The sequence below is a fragment of the Phascolarctos cinereus genome, unplaced genomic scaffold (genome assembly GCF_003287225.1).
Source record: "Phascolarctos cinereus isolate Bilbo 61053 unplaced genomic scaffold, phaCin_HiC Scaffold_5;HRSCAF=322, whole genome shotgun sequence".
NCBI classification, from domain to species: Eukaryota; Metazoa; Chordata; class Mammalia; order Diprotodontia; family Phascolarctidae; genus Phascolarctos; species Phascolarctos cinereus.
The window spans coordinates 273282989-273306651 of record NW_027555958.1 but is presented as its reverse complement, the minus strand read 5'-3'; the positions used below and the strand labels follow the sequence as shown (position 1 = coordinate 273306651).

General features: G+C 36.0%; 1 protein-coding gene across 3 annotated transcripts in view; it reads left to right on the top strand.

Moving 5' to 3' along the window:
- CCDC57 (coiled-coil domain containing 57) overlaps positions 1 to 23663 on the top strand; it is a 260478-nt gene that overhangs the window by 61148 nt on the left and 175667 nt on the right. For all 3 annotated transcript variants that reach the window (XM_021000950.2, XM_021000949.2, XM_021000948.2), the window contains exons 4-7: positions 4653 to 4754; positions 5808 to 5965; positions 6418 to 6492; positions 15226 to 15426. In XM_021000950.2, the coding sequence (XP_020856609.1) occupies positions 4653 to 4754; positions 5808 to 5965; positions 6418 to 6492; positions 15226 to 15426 (536 nt within the window). The remainder of the gene's footprint in view (positions 1 to 4652; positions 4755 to 5807; positions 5966 to 6417; positions 6493 to 15225; positions 15427 to 23663) is intronic.

Genomic DNA, 23663 nt, shown 5'->3' with positions numbered 1-23663 from the left:
AATGCTGTCCGCCTCCAGAGAGGTAACTGATGAAATTTAAATGCAGATTGAAGTGGAATTATCTCACTTTTTAATTTTTATTTTTCTTGCTTTTAAAGAAATATAGCTATTATGGAAATATGTTTTGCATGGTTTCACATTTGTAATTGATGTCATACTGCTTGCTTTCTCTGTGTGGGGGAGGAGTGCAAGGGAGAGAGAATTTGGTACTGAAAATTTAAAAAGAAAAGAATGTTAAAAGTAATAGTTTTAGAAAAAGAAAACAGCCTATTCATGATTGCACAAAAAAAAAATCAGGCATGATTTTTTTGAATGTGAGTTTGTACACCATAATCAAAACAAAATTGAGTAAATCCTTGATATTTACTAGAGATTGTCAAATTAGGAATTCTAAAGTTGCAGCCAGTCTAAATACTTAAGAATTTTCTTTCCTCCTTTCTAACACTCCTTACAACAACCCTAGAGAGGATTCTAAAATTCCTTTAGTGAGACCAAGGTATAGTTTTTTATTGCTATAAATTTGCACTCCTGTTTTTAAAGATGAACTTAAAAGAGTATAAATTGCTGAGTAAGATACACCTTCACCAAAGCTACATAAGTATGAATTTGTGAAACTTTTGGAATGTCTGTAAATTAAATATGTCCATGTGTTTTTCCTCTTGAAAAGATATATCATATACACCAGCACTAGATTTACATGTAATCAGAACAAGAATTTTGAATGCTACAAATGAAACTACTTTAATCTGTAACTTTGAAATTGGAAAGTAAACAAGTCAATCTGGCTCTGTGTGTCCCAAATGTAAGCCTAAAACAGATGACACAGTTAGTCCTAATACTTGAAAATAAAATTCCTGTATTGAACAGTGGGCTAGATTTAAAAACCTTGATGTTTTATGAACGCCCCTTTTGAATTTAGAATCAAAGCATAAGGGAGGCAAGAGGGAGTTTTAAATTAGAAACTTTAAAGTGGCAAACCCAGATTTCTAGCTTTGTAAAATGTTTTTACCCTAGAGAACTTAAGCTCCACAATTTTATCAATATCAGTTATTATTTGATTTGTTTTCTGTTACTTAGAAATCTATAACAGTAATTGTTATTGTATCAAGCACCACATTTCTGAACCCACAGCAGTTTTCTTTGGAGCACCTTACTAAGGAAATCAAGATGACTTCTAATGATTTGTATTCTTTCTCACAGATGTTTGAACTATCAAGTACTTTAAAAAATTGTCTAGAGAGGGGCTGGTACATATTGTCTTATACATGTGCATAATTTAGCATGGCAAAACTAAATTTAGTTTAGTAAAGGATATAAGAGAAAGTCAGTACTCATTGATTTCAAACTTGAAATATTTGGGAAGGCAGTTTCTCTGAGAATAGAGGAGTCTTCATGATTAGTACTGATTTTCTAACCATGATAATTAGGAAGTTTGGTTTAGATTTTTAAGCTTCAGATTTGTAAACTGTGTGTTCAATCTATACAGAGGCTCTAGGTCATCTGAGCCTTCCCACCAGAGGAGAGGACGAGACTTCATTCTAAATCTTTGCCTTTGCACTAATTGTTAGAGTCAATTTTGAGGACATTAAGTCTAGCTTGATGTAACTCAGTAGTACTAATTATATTCAGAATGTAATTAAATTGTGAATAAATTGTTTATACACTATTTATTTATTAATTTATATCAACAATCACTTCCACAAGCTTTTGAGTTTTAAATTTTTCTCACCCTTCCTTCCCACCCTCCTCACTAAGACCGCACGCAGTCTGATATAGGCTATACGTATACATTCCTATTAAACGTATTTTCACGTTAGTGATATTGTAAGGAAGAATTAGAACCAACGGAGGAACCACACGAAAGAGGAAACAAAACAAAACAGAAGGAAAAAAAAGCGAATAGTATGCTTCGATCTGCATTCGAACTCCATAGTTCTTTCTTTGGATGTGGATAGCATTTTCTATCATGAGATTTTTGGAGATGTCTTAGATCCTTGCATTGCTGAGAAAGGCTAAGTCTATCAAAGTTAGTCATCGCACAACATGGCTGTTACTGTATACAGCATTCTCCTGGTTCTACTCACTTCACTCAGCATCAGTCTATACAAGTCTTTCCAGGTTTTTCTGAAATCTGCTTGTTCATCATTTCTTATAGCACAGTAGTATTCCATTACATTCATATACCACAACTTGTTCAGCCGTTCCCCAGTTGATGGGCATCCTCTCAATTTCCAGTTCTTTGCCACCACGAAAAGAGCTGCTATGAATATTTTTGTACATGTGGGTCCTTTTTGTTTATACCCTATTTAAATGATCAATGTGGTGATTTGTCCCCTACAAACAGTAATAACAATAGCTAACATTTATATAGTGCTTAGTATTCATCAGGTACAGAGAGTTGGAAGTAACAAACAGAGAGGCAGAAATGCATTTTGTCAAATTATAGATACTTCTAAATTGGTCATAGATGTGTTATCTCAACACCAAGAGCTTTCAGTAGTTGTTTTTTAATTTTTTTTATTTTGGGGGGGCTGGGCAATGGGGTTAAGTGACTTGCCCAAGGTCACACACAGCTAGTAAGTGTTATGTGTCTGAGGTCAGATTTGAACTCAGGTCCTCCTGAATCCAGGGCTGGTGCTCTATTCACTGCGCCACCTAGCTGCCCCCAGAAGTTCTACCTGACTGCCTGAAATCTCATGCCACAACCTTTCATCAGGAGATTGAGTTTACATAAAGACTGTTCATGGAAAAACACCTTTTAACTTTACTGGAAAGAACCATTTTAGATTCAACACAGCCAGGACCACCAAATATGGATCCACACATCACAGTGTAAAAGAGCTCACACACCTGAGGAACTAGACATCTCAGTGCCCCCCTTGGGGCCAAGGAAAAAAATCGCAGAACAAACATCCCTTTCTCTCTGTTTGTTACTTCCAACTCTCTGTAGGCATTTCAGACCTATAATCCAACACTTTACTTATTTTCTGTCAATAACAGGGTAGCTTTAGTTCTATACCTTGATTCTCAGGATAGAGTCTATAACCTAGTTAACATATGCTGCTGCACCTATGTTGACTAGTCCAGAATTTTAAACCATGTGGACCTTTTGCCCTCCTTTTGCTACTTGGCAACTGCAATTGAAGATATAAATTAGACCCTGATCCCTGGGTTCCCTGACTTAGCCATCACATCCTAGGTCTACAACCTTATTTAAGCATTCATTTTTATACTCCTTGTCCTTTAGTATTTTTCCTTGTCCTGCAGGTTTCCAGGTCTCTGACTAGGTTGCTCTGCCATTCCTGGGCTGGCAGCACCATTCAGCTGTTTTCCTTTAATGCTTTTCTGCTCCCAGGACCTCTGGTACTGATTCTGCATTTATGGAGCTATTGGAAATTAATATCATTGAGTAAGATTATTAAAGCATCAGACAGTGAAATATGGAAGCACAAAAAGGTCTTTCTTAACGTGAGTGACTTCATCTTAACTTCCAGCTCAAGCAAAGTGAGCTTTATGACTTCTCCGTTTATATGCTTCTCCATCTCTTGTTTTTATCACACATAACACCCTCCTCTCCCCTTCCCCCACCATGGCCAACCACAAATAAAGGGCAAGACTTTATCTTTTGTTCCTGAGGTAAAAAAGTTGGCCTGCCCCTTAGACTAACTAAAGCAAAGAAACTTGTTTAAAAGGCTACTGTGTGTTCAGCTGTGGGGAATTCTTTCTGAATCTCCCCACCCCCACCCCACAGCTATGTGTTCCTGAATAAAACTTTTGATATGTACCCTGAATCATAATATGTAAGTTTTTCCTTCAGCACTTAAGTCATCTAATTTGACCAGCTTATTTTATAGATGAGGAAAGAGGTCAGAGAGACTAACTTGACCAAATTTACACAAATAATAAATGGCAAAAGTAAGATTTGACAGTAGGTCCTCTGATCCCAAACCCAGTGCTCTTTCCACCATGCCACACTACTTCTTACAAATTCAAAAGTTGTTTTGAATCCCTTCATTTTTAAAAATATAGTGCCTATGTGAGACCCTGACTTCTGTGTTAGAATATTCCATACCATGTGTCCTTGCCAGGAGAGGAAGGTCATTTCACTTGTTTCCATTTTTTTCCACTCATAAAGTAGGAGATCATAATCTTGGCTCTTCTTTGAATGGTAAATTTGGTTAGAAGAGCAAAAGACTTATTTTGTTGTTGCCAAAATAACCAATTTTTAGTTCTTTCTACTAAAAATACTATTGGTGGTGCAGTAGAGAGAGCTCTGAGGCTAAAGTCAGCAAGACCTGAGTTCAAATCTGGCCTCAGATACTTACTAGTGGTGTGACTCTTAACCTCTATTTGCCTCAGTTTCCTCAACTATTAAATGGAGGATAGTAATAACACCTACCTTACAGGGTTGTTGTGAGGATCAAATGAGATAATTGTAAAATGTGATTAGCACAGTGCCTGGCATGTGGTAGGCACTATATAATTGTTTATTCTATTCCTCTTCCCTTCCCAAAATACTTTTAGTAATAATCATGCTAGCGTCAGTGAAAATTTTATTTTCTGCTTTCAGATCTATGCTCTCATGCTGTTAGAACATTCAGTCTTTGCAGTTTTTACTATATTTTTCCTCTAACTCTTTTTCTGTGTTGCAGGAACTTCTAGCAGAGTTTGAATCTGAGTTAAAAAAGAGAGAGCATGAATTTCGACTTCAAGCTGATGATATGAGTAATGTAGTCTTGACCCATGAGCTCAAGGTAATGCTAGTATAATAACAATTTACCTTAACAAGTTTTACCTTCTCTGTGATGAAAGTTTTATACCTTCTAAGGTTTGAATTATCCATTCTGACAGCCCTGCAATCCTTATCCCAGTCCCCTGATAAATTTCTAGAACTAAGTGATGAAGTTTGGACCTTTCTCTAAGACATTTAGCAAATACAATTACCAGTTGTCCAGTTAGTCAAAAACATTTTTTCACTACTTTTTCTATGCATAAAGCACTGCAGTAGGCTGCCATGCCTGTGATTTTTTTTTTCCTAAGGAAAGAAAAGGTAAGTTTGAAAAGATAATCAATAGGCATATGTGAGTCAGGGAAGATGCTTAAGGAATAAAAGACACTCCTTTTGGGTATAATAGTATTGAATTAGAGATCTTGAAAGCAGCAAAAAAAAAAGTGATTTCTCTAAGGATTTAGTTGAGAATGTCTTTGCCTTTCTAGTCTGAGCTGCCAGATAATGTCAAGTTTTGCTTGGGAGAGAATACATGCTATCTTGTCCTACAGAAGGGTACAGTGGTATCACAGGCCCTGACTTGAGAATTATGGCTAGTGTTGCAGTTGAGACTAGGGCACTCCTAGAAGGAACCAAGCTAGTAGTCTTTCCAAGCTAGGTATACTCTATCCAACTAAATTAGTTGGATAGAATTGGATAGAGGAAACAAGGCAGATAGAAAAAGAGAAGACTGAGATTTCTATGTGATTTAATATTAAATGAATAGTATTAAAATTACATGCAAAGTAAGGCATCATTTTAGAAGTTAGTACACTGTACTTAGGCACTGTAATGAGACTACAAACCCTCAGTTTCAGAAGAATTAGTATTATAAGAGTTTTATTTAAGATTTAGTAATAAGAACTTTGAAATTTATTGACTATGTAGTGAAGTAATTATCATTATTTATCTTGGCCTTAAGAGAATAGAGTTGTTTTTTTCCATTTTTACTCACCCCTGATAGAGCCCTTTTTCTTTTTCCACATCCTCATTTTGTCCCACTTACTTTCTAGTTCTGAATTTTGTTCTTCTCCAAAAGGTAAAGTTGTTGGCCAAAGAACTTGAGGCTCTTAAAGTGGCTGGTATTAAAGCAGCAGAATCCCTACTGGTAGCAGAAACAACTAATTTCGAGCTGGAAAAAGAGGTGAAGCGCAAAGACTTGGAAATTATGGATCTGACAGCTGTGAAAAATGCCCGGTATTATAAATTGGTCCTTACTTAGTACATGAATAAACTTTTATGTGTTTTTATGATCTTGATTTCTTTATTTTAGTAGGTCAGTTTATTTTAATAATTTCCACCAACCCTCATCAGTAATCCATGACCTTCCTACTCCAGTGGCAGTAGTTACTCACAGTCATCCCTGGTCTTTCCAGACTGCCACTGAGGTTAAAACTATCTGTAGTTCTATCAGGATTTAGTTGAACATTGATTACTTTCTCAGTCACTACCATTATTTTCCTCATCCCCTACTTTCCACAACATCCTTTAATTTCAGCATTGACCCTGCACAGGTCTAGCTTGCCTAATCAAATTATAGAGCAATATAGTAATAGAGACTGTGGGCTTGAAAGTTCTTGGGTTTCATTTCAGTAGTCTTTATCTTGGTTTTTTCATGTCTGCTTTCTTCTCCAATTTTGATCTTTTAGGATAAAAGACTTAGAAGATAAACTCCAGTCTGTGCAGCTAATCAGGAAAAAAGAAGAAGAAATATTTAAGAGGAAGTAAGTATTTTTGGCTCCTTAGAAACACTGTAGTGGCAAGAAGGAAAGTGGCAAATGGGATACTGGCAAGAGGGAGAAAGTAGAAAGGGCTAACTTTATAACTGAGTGGAACAGGCAAAAGATTCTTTGGTGTGATTTCAGTTCCTTTCACCATATCCCTGACAAATGCTCCCTTCTTATGGTTAATGCTTAAAATTAGAACTTATTCACTGGAATGACAATACATTAAATATTATCAGTTATTTGTATCTTAGGAAGATTACAAAGTCAGGCTTGAAAGAGAGAAGGAAGGTGAGAGCCTAAAAAAAAATTGAGTGTCTAGTATCGGGGGAAGTGGAGACCACTGAAGAGGGAAGATATAGAATGGGATTGTGGAGAAGAGTAAGGAAATCGGGGAGTAGAGAAGATTTATTATTTTCAAATATCTAAGAACTATTATGTGGAAAAGAAATGAAACTTCCTCTGTATGGTTCCAGAGGGTAGAACTAGGACTAGTGACTAAAAGTTACAGGGAAGTAAATTTTTATCTTAGCATAAATAATTTTTAAACAATTAAATCTGTCCCACAAAGGAGTGAGCTGGTTGGGAAATATTAAATTCTTTGTCACTGGAGGTATTGAAACCAAGACTAGATGAACATTTGTCAAAGTGATTAGAACTCTTTTTTTTTTTACTTTTTGGAAATGGCCAAAAGTTCTTTGGAATTAAGTCTGAGGAATGAGGTGGGGAGGGTGGGCATATATAGTAGCTGACAGATCAGGAAAGACTTCATGTCAGGACTGTCATACTTTCATAGGATAATAAAATTTAAAGCTAGAAGAGACCTGAAAGATCATGTAGTCAGACCTGAGGCCTGTAGGCAAGCAATTTGCAAGCGCATTAAAGTGTAATTGGGAAATACTAAACAAAAAAAAAAAATTAAAATACAAGACAATATTTTTTTAGTCGTTTATAACTCTTTGTGACACCTTTTGGGGATTCTCTTAGCAAAGATACTGGAATAGTTTGCCATTTCCTTCTCAAGCTCATTTTACAAATGATGAAGCTGAAGGAAATAGGGTTAATTGCCTTTTCTAGGGTCACACAGCTAGTAAGTGTCTGAGACCAGATTTGAACTCAGTTATTCCTGACTCCAGGGCCAACCCTCTATCCACTTCACCACCTAGATGCCTTTATAGTACAACATAGATAATGTTAGTTTGTGGTTTTCTAAGTCAATATGTGGTCAGAAGAGTCTGATCCATTTGAGTTTGATACTATCGATCTAGTACAACCTTCTCATTTTACAGACAAGGAAACTGAAGCTCAGAGAAGTACAGTGACCAAGTGATCAAGTCCTCATAGTAAAAAATTGGGATTTGAGCCTACATCCTTTGATTCCAAATTTAATATTCTTTCCACTACACTATAGACTTTGGTAGAGCAGAAGACTGTAGTGAATATCTTTCAACCAAGCAGTCATTGTCTACTATGGGTTCAGCTCTGTGGTAGTTGCTAAGAGGGATATAGGAGGCATACAAGATATGGTATTTCTTCTTGAGGAATTTATGATCTAGCTTGAGAGATAGGCCTAGTAGATTTGAAACAATTCATGAACAAGTAAAATTTTAAGTGTTAATTTGTATAATGTTAAACTTTAAGAGTGATACTATTTCACAGAAGGAAAAAGTTAAGTGTTGTAGAGGAATTTGGATTGGTGGAGAGGAGGGCGTGGTAGGCAGGGGGAATATTATGAGCAAAAGGTCAGAGTTGGAATTATCATAATAGAGAAAGGGGTAGGTTATCGATCTGACTCTTTGTGACCACATGGACCATAGCACACCAGGCCCTTCTGTCCTCCATTATCTCACAGAGTCTGTTCCAGCTCATGTGTGTTGTTAAGATCTTTTGTGTATAGTTCTTCTGTATATTCTTGCTACCTCTTCTTAATCCCTTCTATTTCTGTTAAGTCTTTACTATTTTTGTCTTTTCATCATGCCCATTTTAACCTGAAAGTTCCCTGATATCTCTAATTTTCTCAAAGAGATCTGTTGTCTTTCCCATCCTATTGTTTTCTTCTATTTCTTTGTATTGCTCATTTAAGAAAACCTTCTTATGTCTTCTTGCTATTTTCTGGAATTCTGCATCCAGTTAGGTATATCTTTCTCTTTTGCCTTTTGCTTTCCCTCTTTCTTTAGCTGTTTGTAAATCATCATCAGAAACCCACTTTGCTTTCTTGCTTTTCTTTTTCTTTGGAATGTATTTTTGTTTTTGTTTTGTTTTTGGTTTTTTTTAGGCAATTGGGGTTAAGTGACTTGCCCAGGGTCACACAGCTAGTAAGTGTCAAGTATTTGGTCTGAGGCCCAATTTGAACTCAGTTCCTCCTGATTTCAGGGCTGGCACTCTATCCACTGCGCCACTTAGCTGCCCCCATGGAATGTATTTTCTTGCTACCTCCTGTACAATATTGTGAACCTCTGTCTGTAGTTCTTCAGGTACTCTGTCTACCAGATCTAATCCCTTAAATCTAGTTATCACCTCCACTTCATATTCATGAGGGATGTTATTTAGGTCATATCTATATGATCTGATGGTTTTCCTTACTCCAATTTAAGTCTGAATTTAGCATTTAGAAGCTCATGATCTGAGCCTAAGTCAGCTCCGGTCTCATTTTAACTGACTGTGTAGAGCTTCTCTGCTTTTGGTTGCAAAGTAATCAGTCTGATTTCAATATTGACTACCTGGTGATGTCCGTGTTGTAGAGTTAGTTACCTTTTGGGTTGTTGAAAAAGAATATTTGTGAGTTATCTTGACAAAACTCTCTTAGTCTCTTTCCTGCTTCATTTTCTATTCCAAAGACAAACTTCCCTGTTCTTCCAGTTATCTTTGATTTCCTATTTTAGTATTCCAATACTAGATGTTGTAGGTCTTCATAGAACTGAGTTAACTTTGGCTTCTTTGGCATCAGTGGTTAGATTATAGACTTGTATTACTATGATGCAGAATGGTTTGCGTTGGATTTGAACAGATATCATTTTGTTATTTTTGAGATTATACCCCAGTACTGCTTTTCTCACCCTTTTATAGTCATATGAAGACTACTCCATTTCTTCTAAGGGATTCTTGCCCATAGTATATGTAATGATCGCCTGAATTAAATTCACCCATTCCCATCCATTTGATTTCACTGATACTCAAGATGTTGATGTTTAATCTTTCTTTTCTCTTGTTTGACCACATCCAGCTTATCTTGATTCATAGATCTTACATTCCACGTAATATTAATTTTAAGTGTTAATTCTAGTGATTTTTAATTTGGAGTACAATGTACAGTAAAAATTGTATTCTTTTTAAGACCACAAAATGTAGCTGTCAGGTTCCTTTTAAATTGCATATTTAATCAACTTACAATGAAAATTAAACATATACAGCAACATTTTATCAGTTAGAAATAATATTTCATTTTCTTGGTGGAGACATTAGTCTTTTTTTCTTTTGGTTCATTATTCCTTTACTAAACTGACATAATAGTGTGGTTCCTCAAAAATATATCTCTATAGTATCTTTTCCTTCCAAGGGAGAAAATGGATTTTAAATAGATTTGTTGATTTCTAAGCGAGGCTGTTGAGAAAAATTAACTAGGCTTTGACATGCAAATGAAAGGAAATATTAGAAACCTAGAAAGTGAACACATTTGAACAACTTGAAAGGGTTTAATGATACTCAGCTGGAACACAGCAGAATCTCCTAGAAGAGATCAGTAACCACTCAAGAGTTTGGCAAAGTGAATGAAGAGTGTCTGTTACCCAGATTATGAATTACATTTGGATGGAGCATCTATAGAGCTTGTCCAACAGTATGTATATCTGGAACAGAAAGTACAAATGGATACAAAGTTGAGTCCAGAGTTGAACCAGAGGAGGAGAAAGGCTAGATTGCCTTAGGAGAATTGAAGACTCCTTTAATGACCCAAAGCTTCCCTTGTAAACAAATAACTATCCTTATCCTTTTTAATACCAGTATTTTCCTGGTGTTATATTAGGATAGCCAGACATGGAAGTATAACAGTCTCTGAAGAATTAAAAATCAATGTGACGTGGAAAACAATGGAAAGACACTTAGTGGATGTAAATAGGGCTATGACATGGAACCAATGAGAAGCTTCAAAGAAAAACTGCAGTAAAAGATGTCATCGAGGAAATAGATGATAAGAAAAGAAAATAGACTGGTCAAATGTAAATAAAGATGAGGGATCAGTGAACAGCCAGAGTGAACTCTCTCAGTGTCAGAAAAAATCCAGGAGGGCCTCCTGGCACAGTGGGTGGATAATCTGTGGTGAACTTATAGGAGGACATCATAAAAGTCATACAAAGTTAGGGATGGTGGATTGACAAGACCACAGATGCATTTGAGTATTTCATCAAAATTATGCTCAGCTTTGCAGGATGATTTATTCTTGGTGATGCTTTTTCCTTTTTTGTATATCATAATTGCTGCATAATCTTTTGTGATTCTGACTGTAATACTTTGGTATTTTATATATTTTTCTTGACTGCTTGTGGAATTTTTGTTTGAACTGGAAGCTCTAGAGTTTGGTAGTAATGCTTCTGGGTGTGTTAAATTTGGAATTTTTGTCAGGTGGTGATCTATTTTCACTTAACACTCTGGTTCTAGTAGTCCTAGGTAGTTTTCTTTTATTATTTATTGAAACATTTTTTGTAATGGTTTTTAGGGTATCTAGTAATTCTTATATTAATTTTCCTCATCCTAACTTCTTTTCAAAAAATTTATTTATTTTTAGTTTTCAACATTTACTTCCACAAGATTTTGCTTTCCAAATTTTCACCGTATCTCACCCCTCACCCCACCCCAAGATGGCATGCATTCTGAATATCCCTTCCCCTAGTCTGCCCTCCCTTCTTTCTCTCCCCGCCTTCTCTTATCTCCTTCCCCTTCTGCTTTCCTGTAGGGCAGGATAGATTTCTGTACCCCATTTCCTGTATTTCTTATTTCCCAGTTGCATGTGAAAATATTTCTTTTAAATATGTGTTTTTAAAACTTTGGGTTCTAAATTTTCTCCCTTCCTCCCTCCCCACTCACCTTCATGGGAAAGACAAGCAACTCGTTATAGGTTATACATGTGCAATTACCTTGTCCTAACTTCTAAGTGAGTTGATTTTGATTGTAGATATCTCACATGGTCTTCTGATTTTTCAGTCTTTTGACTTTGTTCTATTATTTTTTTGTTATCTCATTGAATCATTAAGTTGTATTTGCTCCATTCTATTTCAAGATATCTACTAATTTGGTAAGTTTATCCTTCTGTTCTTAGTTGTTTAGTTTGCTTCCAAGTTTATCCTCAACTACTTTAATTTTATAAGATCATAGATTTAGTGCTGGAAGAGTCTTTAGAGATCATTAAGTTCAACTTCCTCATTTTGAAGATGAAGAAACTGAGGCTCAAAGAGGTGAAGTAATTTGCCTAGGGTCACACAGCTCCTGGATTTGAATCCAGATCTTCCTGACTCAAAGTCCAGTTCTTTATCTAGTATGCCATGCCAACTCTCATTTTATTCTTTATCTCTTGTTTTATTTCTTCCACTGACCCTTGAAGTCTTATAGTTATTTTTTTTGGAGGTGAGTAATAAAGGTGAGGGAGGTGAGTTTTATTTATAATTCTTCTGGAATTATTGTCTTCTGAAATTTTAACTTGAGATTCTCTTTATCTATAGTATTTCTTCATTGTATCAGGTGTTTTCTTTTGTGTGTTCATGTCATTAGCCTTTCTTTTAGGGATGACTGTGAAGTCCCTTTCCTTGCTAGTTCTTTCAAAATTCTCTTGATTCTGCAATTTTGGAGTTATTGTTCCTCATTACAGGACAAGATGAGAATGGAGGGCTGTGAGAAGCTACATTGACATCTGAGTCCTTTACCATAAGTAGGAGTGCAGCAGGCCAGCCTGAAAATAGTTTCTTGGCCCTATCTTTTCTAGCCATCATGGTCTATGACACTGAGGTGGGTGGATAGTGATTCTTGATAGGTTGACTGAGTGTGGGCTCCCAGTCTTTATATCATGGTAGAATATTATCAAGCTGGCTGAGATCATGGAAATTTCTATTTTTTACTTTCATGCCAAAAGTCTGGGCTGAGACTCAATTTCAGGGATAGGGTCTTCTATTTCCACAATCTTGGATAGAACAAGTGGGCCCTGGTTCTGCTTCCCTGCTACAGTCCCAGAGTAGAGCATTGTACTGTGTTGCATATTCCAGTTTTGGGGGGAGTGGATGGATCTTGGCCCTTCACCCTTGCAATACTTGGCTGGGATCCTATATGGCTTCAGGCCCTTCTTCCTTTTGTAGTCCTGGAATAGGAAGCTGGGCTGCCTCTCCTCTGGAGGCCTCTTCAGAGCAAAACCCAGATGAATGATTGTGCCAGTTCCACGCTCTATCGCTTCTTCAGTCCTGAATGGATTGATAGAGTTGGAGATAAAGATGGTCTGGATGTGAATGCTGAGGCAGAGATCCAATACTTTGCCCTCTGCATACTTCTATAGTTCCAGATGGGACAGTTGGAAAAGAGGATTGCCAACCCCCTTCTCCAAGGTACTGATCCAAATCCAGAGTTTATAGTTGTTGCAGTGTGTTTTATTTTTTCCACAGGAATACCTCACCATTTTCCATTGTTCCTGAGGTGGTTCTTGATAGAGCTGAGGTTGGCTGGAACTTTTTATGTTGTAGTCTTTGCCAGAAGGTCTATCAGAATACTTTCCAAAATAGAGAGTGGCCTTAATTTGTATGGTTTTGGAGACCCCCTGCAATAATATAAATCCAGAAATATTTTTTCATGACAAGGAATTCTTCAGACAGATGCTTCTTTCTTTTCAGAGTTCTTTCTTTTACAAGTACATTTTCAATTCTATTGTTTCTAGCAGAGGAAAAAGCCTTATTAGTTATACTAATTTAATAATTCTCTTAATAACTACAAAGCAGATATGCTATGTTTCATGGAGTCATTAGCTTCTACTTGCCCAATTCTAATTTTTAAGGAATTATTTTATTTAATGAGCTTTTGTATCTCTTTTTCAATTTGACAAATTCTATTTTTTAAGTACTTCTCTTCTTCGGTGAATTTTTGTTTCACTTTTACTATTTGGCCGATTTTGTTTTTAAGGTGTATTTTCTTTAGTATTTCTTTTTTTTGTGCTGCTTTTTCAATCTATTGACTCTTTTCATATTTTTTTTTTAATTACTCTCATTTCTTTTCCCAGTTTTCCTTCTACTTCTCTTATTTTATTTTTGAAGTCCTTTTTAAGCTCTTCCAGGAATTCTTGATGGGTTTGTATCCAAACCACATTTTTTTTATTTGAAGCATTGCATGTAAGCTATTTTGACATAGTTGTCTTCTGAGTTTGTGTCTTGATCTTCCCTGTTACTTCCCTGTTACTTTCTATGGTCAGGTTCTTCTTTTTTGTTGTATGCTTGTTTTTCCAGCCTATTTCTTCACTTTCAACTTTATGTTAAAGTTGGGCTCAGCTCATCTAAGAATGGGGAGGCACTGTCCCAAGCGTCAGGTTTTTTTTTTGTGCCGCTGTTTTCAGGGGGTCTGTAAGTTTTCAGTGCTTCTAAGGTGTGTTAGCTGTGGTTGCTGCTCACCTGGCTTGTGCTCCGCTCTTGACCCAGGAAGGGACCTTGTTCCACTGCAGTTGTAAATTCTAGTGTTCCTCTTGGCCCTGGAACTGTGATCAGGTCCCCTGTTCCCCTGTGGCTGTAAGTGTTGTCTCCTTTTTCAGCCCTGGAACTGTGACCCAGAACCATGTATGGGCAATGCAACTGATCCTTAACCCAGCACCAGCAAAGGGTACCCCTTAACCTTTGTCTGACCCCCCTTATCATCTGTGGGGGTGAGAGTTTCTGAAGATACTGCTTCTTCTTCTGCAGTTGCCTCTAAGGCCTGCTGCTGGCCTTGCCACAGCATGGCCTCTTCTTAGCTCCAGCCATAACCACTACCCTGATGTGACAGACCTTTCCTGCCAAGCTCTTGAGTTGTTTTGGTCTAGAAAATTGTTTTACCCCAACCTTTTGTTGTTTCTGTCACGACAGAGTTCACTTTGAGGAGTTATTTTAGAGTTGTTTAGAGGGGAATATTTGGAGAGTTCAGATGAGTTCCTGTCTCTATTCTACCATCTTGGCCTTGATAGGTATGCTTCTGCTCAAGATTGTGTTCAGATTGTGGTCTTAGGAGAAGCAGGGAAAAGAGGAGGGATAGTGGAGGATAGAAATAGTCTCTATTCTTTCACCAAACTTTCTGCTTAGCATTTTCCATTTGAGACACAAAGGAATTAACTTATGTTGAGTTTTCATTAGTTTTGTTTTCAGAATTAGTCCTTATATTCCTCTCAATTTGGTAGAATAAATGCAGGGCAAGACAATGAGATACCAATTTAGGGTGATAAGATACATCAGTAAAAGCCTTTTAATGACTGCCTCCTATATACAAGACACTGCACTTCATGCTTTGAAAGACACACAAAATATTTTAGGAGAGATCTAAAAACAATACTATTACAAAACTGTACCATTACAATATTAAGTATAACTGCCACAAGAGAGGCACAGAGTGCTATGGAAATTCTCATTTAGGAGGGAAAACATTTCTGGTTGGTGGGATCTAGAAATAGAACTGCTTGAATCTCAGAGATTTCTAAATTAACATCCAGCTAGGCTGATTTTTACTTTCTGGTTTTCTATCTTTCAGACATGAAGAGTTGGATCGTTTTGCCAGAGAAAAAGATGCTGTGCTAACTGCAGTGAAGGAGGCCAATGTAGAACATGTACAGAAACTGGAGGCCAAGGTTCTTGAACACCAAGCCAGTCATGATACTCTTGAGATGGAACTGAGAAGAGCTGAGTGGAGACAGGTTGATGCCTTAAAGGAGAAGGATATTGTCATTGCCAAGTGAGTTAGAGTCTTTTATTGATAAACTGAAATGGAAAGTACCCTCATTATTAGTTATATGTTTCTGATTATATGCTTATAGTTAGAAAACTACTTTCATATGAATTCTTTTTACTATTGATTAGTGATTATTATCCTCATTTGAAATAAAGAGAAATGAAGGCACAGAATGATCAAAGTGAATTAATTGCTGAGAGACATTGCTGTGGCTGAACTATAAGGATCTGAGACATGCCCTTATATATACATCTACTTGACCAATACATCTTACTCATTTGTTCTTATTGACCTGAGGCAGTTTTAGTTTGAAAACCCATTGGTCATGAAAATAATTAAATTCTATCACATATATATGAAATATAGCATAAATGTTCAATCATAATTAATATTGAACTCAGATAACTTCCAAAGGGGTGTTCTTTCCACTACCTCACACCAGGAAGACATGCTTATTTTTTCTCATTTATCATAAGATGATAAATGAGGGTTTCCTTGCCTTTCTAGTCTGTTTTTTGTTATTAGTGTTTGAAGTTTGGTAAATAAAGGACTTTGGTGTGGTACTCTTCTTCATTCTACTCAACAAGTATTTCCTTTCCCCAGTCTTGTCTATCTCTAGGGGATCATCTTCTGAGTTGCATTTGTACTTTTGGAGAAATGGCTTCTTCAACAATAACAAAAAAAAAACCCACAGGAAGTTAAATATTCTTTCACGGATTCATTTATTTAGTAAAAAACTGAGCATCATGGTGCTTAGCACTATAGGCAGTATGAAAGTAAATAAGAAATAGTACCTACTCTCAAGGAACTTATAATCAAGTTTGAGAGATAGGTACACAAATGATTATAGTAATGTATAAATGTTCCACAAGAGAGCTAAGTGCTATGGAAATTCAAAGGAGAGAGGTTTTTTTTTCTGATGCAGGAACACTTTAGTTACAGAATAGTAATGTTATTGACCGTGCTACTCTTGTACCACCTTCTCCTTTCTAAAGAGGGGAATAGGGGGCTAACAGAAGAAGTCTAAGAACATAGGATGAAAGAAGGGTTTAGGAGGCATAACTAACTCCTGCCAGTGTCCTTTTAGTTCAGGTTCAATATTGAAATAAAATGAAACACTCATAGATGATTCAACATAATTATTAAAAAGAGGAATTTTACTTAGCAATAGGATAGAAAGGATGTTCAGCAAGGATATTCCAGCACTTAGCTTGGGTAGACTCAATCCCCTTCATCTCTGGTCAGCTGGGCAGGATGTGTTAACGTCTGCAGTTTTGAGCCATTGCTAAAAGTTTGAAGAGCACTGATTCCACCTAAGTGGGCTTTTTTATTTTATTAAGTGACCAAGAAGCTACTTTGGTATGGCCAGAGGCTATTATGAAGCTACATCAGGGGAAAGTGAGCTATCAAAGTAAAAAAAAAAATCAATACAGTGCTCTGTGTTTTAGGTACAAGTATGGGAGAAACAATTTTATTTAATTTAACATTCTAGCTTGAGGAGTCTTAAGCATAACTCATTGCAGTTGTTCAATAATTTGAACTTTCTTTGGCATTGTCCTTCTTTAGGATTAGGACATAAATGGGGCAGCTAGGTGGTACAGTGGATAGAAGTCAGGAGGACCTGAGTTCAAATTCGGCCTCAGACCGAACATTTGACATTTATTAGCTGTGTGACCCTGGGCAAGACACTTAACTCCAATTGCCTAAAGAAAAAAAAAGGATTAGGACATAAACTGAATATGAAAATAAATAAGACATAGTACCTGCCCTCAAGGAGCTTATAATCAAGCTTGGAAGACAGGTACACAAATGTACACAAATGATTATAGTAATATGTAAATGTTCCTTAAGAGAGCCAAGTGCTATGCAGGTTCAAAGATTTTTTTTCTGATGCAGGAGCAGGCTGGAGTGAGGAGGATTCATCAGGGGAGACTTTATGGAAGAAGTTTTAAGTGGAGTCTTAAAGATAGGTAGCATTTAGGGAGACAGTGTTTGGGCGGGGAGACAGGATATCAGGTAGAAATACTCAAAGGAAAAACAGAGGAATATCAAGAAGTGATTGGAAGATAGCATAATTCAATTTGTCTGTAGCACAGGGTGCTTGGGAAATAGTAGGAAATAAGGATAAAAAGGTAGGTTGGCAACAAATTGTGGAGTAATTCTATTTTAATGAAATGAGTTAGAACTATTGAAGACTGTTGAAGGTTGATTTGTTTAGGAGAATTGCATTTAACAGACCTTTGCCTTAGAACAGTTATTCTGGTAGTAGTGCATAGGATGGATTAGAGTCAGAGAACAAATTCAAAGCTTGGAAACTAATGAGGAATATGATGGAAGGAATAAAAGGAGTGGACATCATAAGAATGTTAGTTTAAGCTGAACTGCACAAAGAAAGGTTGAGTACGCACTTATAAAAACACACAAAGAGTAAGGTACAGAAATTGAACTTATTAGGGAAGCAGGTAGGAACAGGGAGAGAAGGGGAAAGGTTTCTTAAAAGGGAGGTTGGAGTTAGAGAGCTAAGAGTCAACTTCTAAACAATCTTCAAAAACAGAGATCTAATCATGAAGTGGGAACAAGAAAGGAAAAAATGAAAGGGTAAGAACCTATTATTGGGATCTAGTCATTCCTCTAAATCCAAGGATTTCTAGACTAGTGAGCAAAATATGCAAACTGGCATGATCTTCCCTTGCCCTTAGAAATATTTTTCCCCAATATGCTTTGAATTACTATTTGTAGTCCAACTCTCACAGCCATACATCACTACTGAAAAAATCATAGCTTTGACAATATGGACCTTTGTCAGCAAGGTGAGGTCTCCTGCCTTTTAAAGTATGCTGTCCAGATTTATCATAGCTTTCCTTCCAAGGAGCAAGCATCTTTTAGTTCCGTGGTTGTAGTCACCATCTACAGTGATCTTTGGGCTCAAGAATATAGAAGCTGACATGCTTCCATTTCTTCTTTTATTTGTCAGGAAGTGATGGTACCAGTTGCCATGATCCTAGTTTTTTGATGTTAAGCTTGTTTTTGTTTTGTTGTTGTTGTTGTTGTTTTGTTGAGGCAATTAGGGTTAAGTGACTTGCCCAGAGTCAAGAGGCTTCTTAATTCTTCTTCACTTTCTGCTTTCACTGTGGTGTCATCTGCATAGCTGAGATTGTTGCTTTTCTCCCAGCAGCCTTAATTCCAACTTTTGATTCATCCAGCTTGCTATTTCTCATGATGTACCTTGCATAAAATAAGGTGACAATATTCAGCCTTGTCATACTCCTTCCTTTTCCAATCTTAAATCAATCAGTTGTTTCATGCTCAGTTCTAAACTGTTGCTTCTTGAACCTCATACAGGTTCCTCAGGAGACACATAAGATCATCTGGTACTTTCATCTCTTTGAGGACTTGATGTGATTTGTTGTGATCCACATAGTCGAAGACTTTCGTCAACGAAGCAGAAGTAGATGGGTGTTTTTTAGAGCTCCCTTGCTTTCTCCATAATCCAGCAAAAGTTGACAATTTGGTCTCTAGTTCCTCTGCTTCTTCAAAAAGCCAACCTACTCTTCTGGTAATTCTTGTTTCATGTATTACTGAAACCTTGGCATGAGAGATGAGCGCAGTTGTTCAGTAATTTGAACTTTCTTTGGCCTTGCCCTTCTTTAGGACTGAGACATAAACTAATCTTTTCCAATCCAGGGGCCACTGTTGTGTTTTCCAAATTTGTTGGCAGGTTGAGTGCAACACTTTAACAGCACCTCTTGTAGGGTTTTAAGCATTTCAGCTGGAATTCCATCACCTCCACTAAACTTATTGTTAGCAATGCCCACTGAGGCCCACTTGACTTCATTCTCCAAGATGTCTGGCTCTAAATCAGTAACCACACGTGCATTGTAGTTATTAATGATGTTAAATTATTTCCTTTATAGTTCTTCTGTATATTCTTGCTACCTCTTTTTAATGGCTTTCTGACAAGTCTCTACCTTTTTTGTCTTTTATCATCCCCATTTTTGCATGAAATGTTCCCTTTATATCTCTGATTTTCTTGAAGAGATCTCGTCTTTCCCATCCTATTATTTTCTTCTATTTCTTTACCTTGTTCATTTAAGAAAATCTTCTTATCTCTCATTGCTATTTTCTGGAATTCTGCATTCTGTTGGGTATATATTTCTCTTTCTCTTTTCCCTTTGGCTTTCCTTCTTTCTTCAACTGTTTGTAAATCCTCATCAGAAACCTATATTACTTTCTTGCTTTTCTTTTTCTTTGGAATATATTTTGTTGCTGCCTCCTGTACAATATTGTAACTTTTGTCCATAGTTCTTCAGACACTCTGTCTACCAGATCTAACCCCTTAAATCTATTCATCACCTCCACTTCATAAAGGATATTAGTTAGGCCATACCTATATGGTTTGATGGTTTTCTCTCCTTTCTTCAAGTTAATCTAAAAAATCTTGATCTTCTATATTAAAAAGGAAAAATACTGCAAGCATTCAGAAAGAAAGAATTCAGGTACTGGGGAGCCACAGTCAGGATGATACAAGATTGAGCAGCCACTAATGAAGAAAAGGAGAGCTTGGAAGGCAGTGGATGTAGGCTTACAACTTATTCAGCAAATCTGAGTATAATCCTGTAATGGAATAAATGGATCATTAGCAAAATAGAAGGCTTTCACACATTATTGATGAAAAGACCAGAGGTGAGTAGAAACTTTGAAATGTAAACATAGGAGTCAGGAGAAACATAAAAAGGGAAATGTGAGTGAGTGAATAATGAGGGACTAAAGAAGAATAAATTGTTTACATTCTGATATGGTGAAGTGATACACATATGTCCTATGAACTCTGTCATCATCAGGAGTCATGGAAATAGTCTGATTAGAGAGCCTAGAAGTGGTTCTGTTATGTTTTATCTTAAAGGAAAAGTTGAAAAGGAAGGGAAAAGTCTATACCAGAGGAGAAAAGGGAGAGGAAGATTAGGGAAAATTATCTGACATAATTAGGCTGAGCAAGTAGAAGTTTATGCAAACAAGGAAGAAGGGGTGATTCTTAAGCCTCACTTATCTGAACTAGTCAAAGGAAGGAAGAATACATGTAGAATTGGGCACATAACTACATTTCACTTGACAGGAAAACAGGAGGGAAAGGGGGGAATAAGAGGAAGGGCAGATTCAGGAAGCCATTGTTGTTGAGTTGCTTTCAGTCATGTCCAACTCTTTGTGATCCCATTTGGGATTTTCTTGTCAAGATATTGGAGTGGTTTGCAATTTTCTTCTCCAGCAAGGGAGGCATTAGTTTTAAGCAAAACAAATTCTTAATGAGAGGACAAGAAACAAAGATGACAAAAAGTATAAGAAAATAAGATGGAGGTAAATGCATAATTAAGAATCGTAATTATGACTGTGATTAGAAGGAACTCATCCATTAAATGGAAGAGGAGAGCAGAGTGGTTTAGAGAGCAGAGTCTAATAATACAGTATTATTATAAGTGATACCAGAAAATAACAGCTACTTACTCACAAAATGGAAGTTTAAAACAAAATGGAGTTGTTCATGCTAAGTTAACATACTTATTCCCACAAGGAGGAGATGGGTAGGATTTTAGAAAATTTAATTATGATAGACTTTTGGAGATTATTGAATGGAATAGAAAGGGGCATATATATTCTCAGTTGTACATAGTTTCACAAATATTGACCATGTATTAGGACATAAAAACCACACAAACAATTGCAAAGAAGCAGAAATATTAAACACATCTTCTATAGGCCACAATGTAATAAAAACTATATTCAGTAAAGGACCACTTACAAAATGATTAAAAACTAATTAGAGATGAATAATCCTAAAGAATGGAGTTGATCAGAAAACACTGATCATAGAAATGATCAGTAATTTCACTAAAGATAATGACAATGAGATAGCATGCCAAAATTTTGGGTGTGCAGCCAAAGCATTCATTAGTGGAAAGTGTGTATCTCTGAACACTTATCAGTAACAGAGAGAATGTGCAGATAAGTAATTTGGGCATACAATTTTGAAAGGCAATGAATTTTTTCTTTTAATTTCATTTATTTATTCATTTATTTATTTATTTATTTATTTTTAGATTTTATTAATTTATTTTGATTTATCAACAATCACTTCCATATGCTTTTGAGTTGAAAATTTTTCTCCCTCTTCCTCCCCCCCACCCTCCCCAAGATGGCACACAATTTGATACAGGCTCTACATTTACATACCCATTAAACATATTTTCACATTAGTGAAGTTGTAAGTAAAAATTAAAACCAATAGGAGGAACCAGCAGAAAGATGAAACAAAACTCAACAGAAGGTAAAAATAAGTGATAGCGATTCGACTTCCATAATTCTTTCTTTGGATATGGACAGCATTTTCCATCCCGAGGCCTTTGGAGATGTCTTAGATCCTTGTAATGCTGAGAAGGGTTCAGTTTAACAATCTTAGTCATTGCATAACGTGGCTGTTATTGTGTACAAAGTCCTCTTGGTTCTGCTCACTTCACTCAGCATCAGACCATATAAGTCTTTCCAGGTTTTTCTGAAGTCAGCCTGTTCATCATTTCTTATAGCAAAATAGTATTCCATTACATTCATGTACCACAACTTGCTCAGCCATTCCCCATTGAGGGCATCCTCTCAATTTCCAGTTCTTTGCCACCACAGAAAGAGCTGCTATGAATATTTTTGTACATGTGGGTCCTTTTCCAGTTTGTTTGATCTCTTTGGGATATAGCCCTACAAGTGCTATTGCTGGATCAAAGGGTATGCACATTTTTGTAGCCCTTTGGGCATAGTTCCAAATTGCTCTCCAAAATGGTTGCATCATTTCACAACTCCACCAACAATGTATTAGTGTTCCAATTTTCCCACATGTTCTGCAACATTTATCATTTTCCTGTTTTGTCATGTTGGCCAGTCTGATAGGTGTGATGTGGTACCTCAGAGTTGTTTTGATTTGTATTTCTCTAATCAATAATGATTTAGAGCATTTTTTCATATGACTATAGATGGCTTTAATTTCTTCATCTGAGAACTGTCTGTTCATATTCTTTGACCATTTATCAATTGGGAAATGGCTTGTGTTCTTATAAATTTGTCTTAATTCTCTATATATTTTAGACATGAGGCGAAAGGCAATGAATTTTAAAACACCAATTAGATACCAAAATAGAAATCCTGAAGAAATGAATAATATTGAAAAGAAAAAAATTGAATTAATAAATAAAAGTGAGAGCTAAATTTTTCTTTTGGGAAAAAGCTACTAGATAAACCATTCACTAATTTGCTTTTTTAAAAAGGAAGAAGACAAAATTACCAGTATCAAATATGAAAAAGGTGAATTTGCCATCAATGAAAAAGAAATGAAAGAAATTATTAGGAGCTATTTTGTCCACTTATATGCTAATAAAGCTGATACTCTAAATGACATAGAAGAACATTTACAGAAACATAAAATATTCATATTAAAAGAATAGGAAATAGAGGACTTAACCCAAACTTAGAAAAATAATTGAATAGATTATGCATGAATTACCAAAAGAAAAAGCCCAGGACCAGACTACTTAAAAGCAAATCCAAAGAAATAATTTGAAGAACCGCTAATTCCAATACTACACAAACTGTTTTTAAAAAAAGGAAAATGAGTCTTATCAGATACCTTCCATGACACATATATGGTCTTGATATATAAACTAGAGTGATTCAAAACAGAAATAAAAATATAGACTAATGTCCTTAGAGACTATTGATGTAAAATTTCAAAATAAAATATGAACAAGGAGACTACAGGTACATCTCATAAAAATTATATGCTATAACCATGTTGATTTTTATCAGAAATGCAGATTTGGTTCAGTACTAGGAAAACTATAAATATAATTGACTGTATTAATAACAAGAACAACAATTACATGATACATCAAAAGATGCAGAATTTTTTTATAAGATTTACATCCATTTCTCTGAAAAACACTAGAAAACATGGGTGATAGTGGACATCCTTTTTCCACTATCACCATTAATGTTTAGTATAATACTAGAAATGCAATTTATAGAAATTAGACAAGAAAAAGAAACTGAGAAAATAAGTAGGTACAGGCAAAGAGGAAACAATTGTTGCTGTTGATCTGATGATTTTGCTTAGAAAACCCTAGAGAGTCAACTAAAAAACTAAATGAAACAATGTTAGCAAAGTTTCAGGGTATAAAATAAATCTACATAAATAATTAGTATTT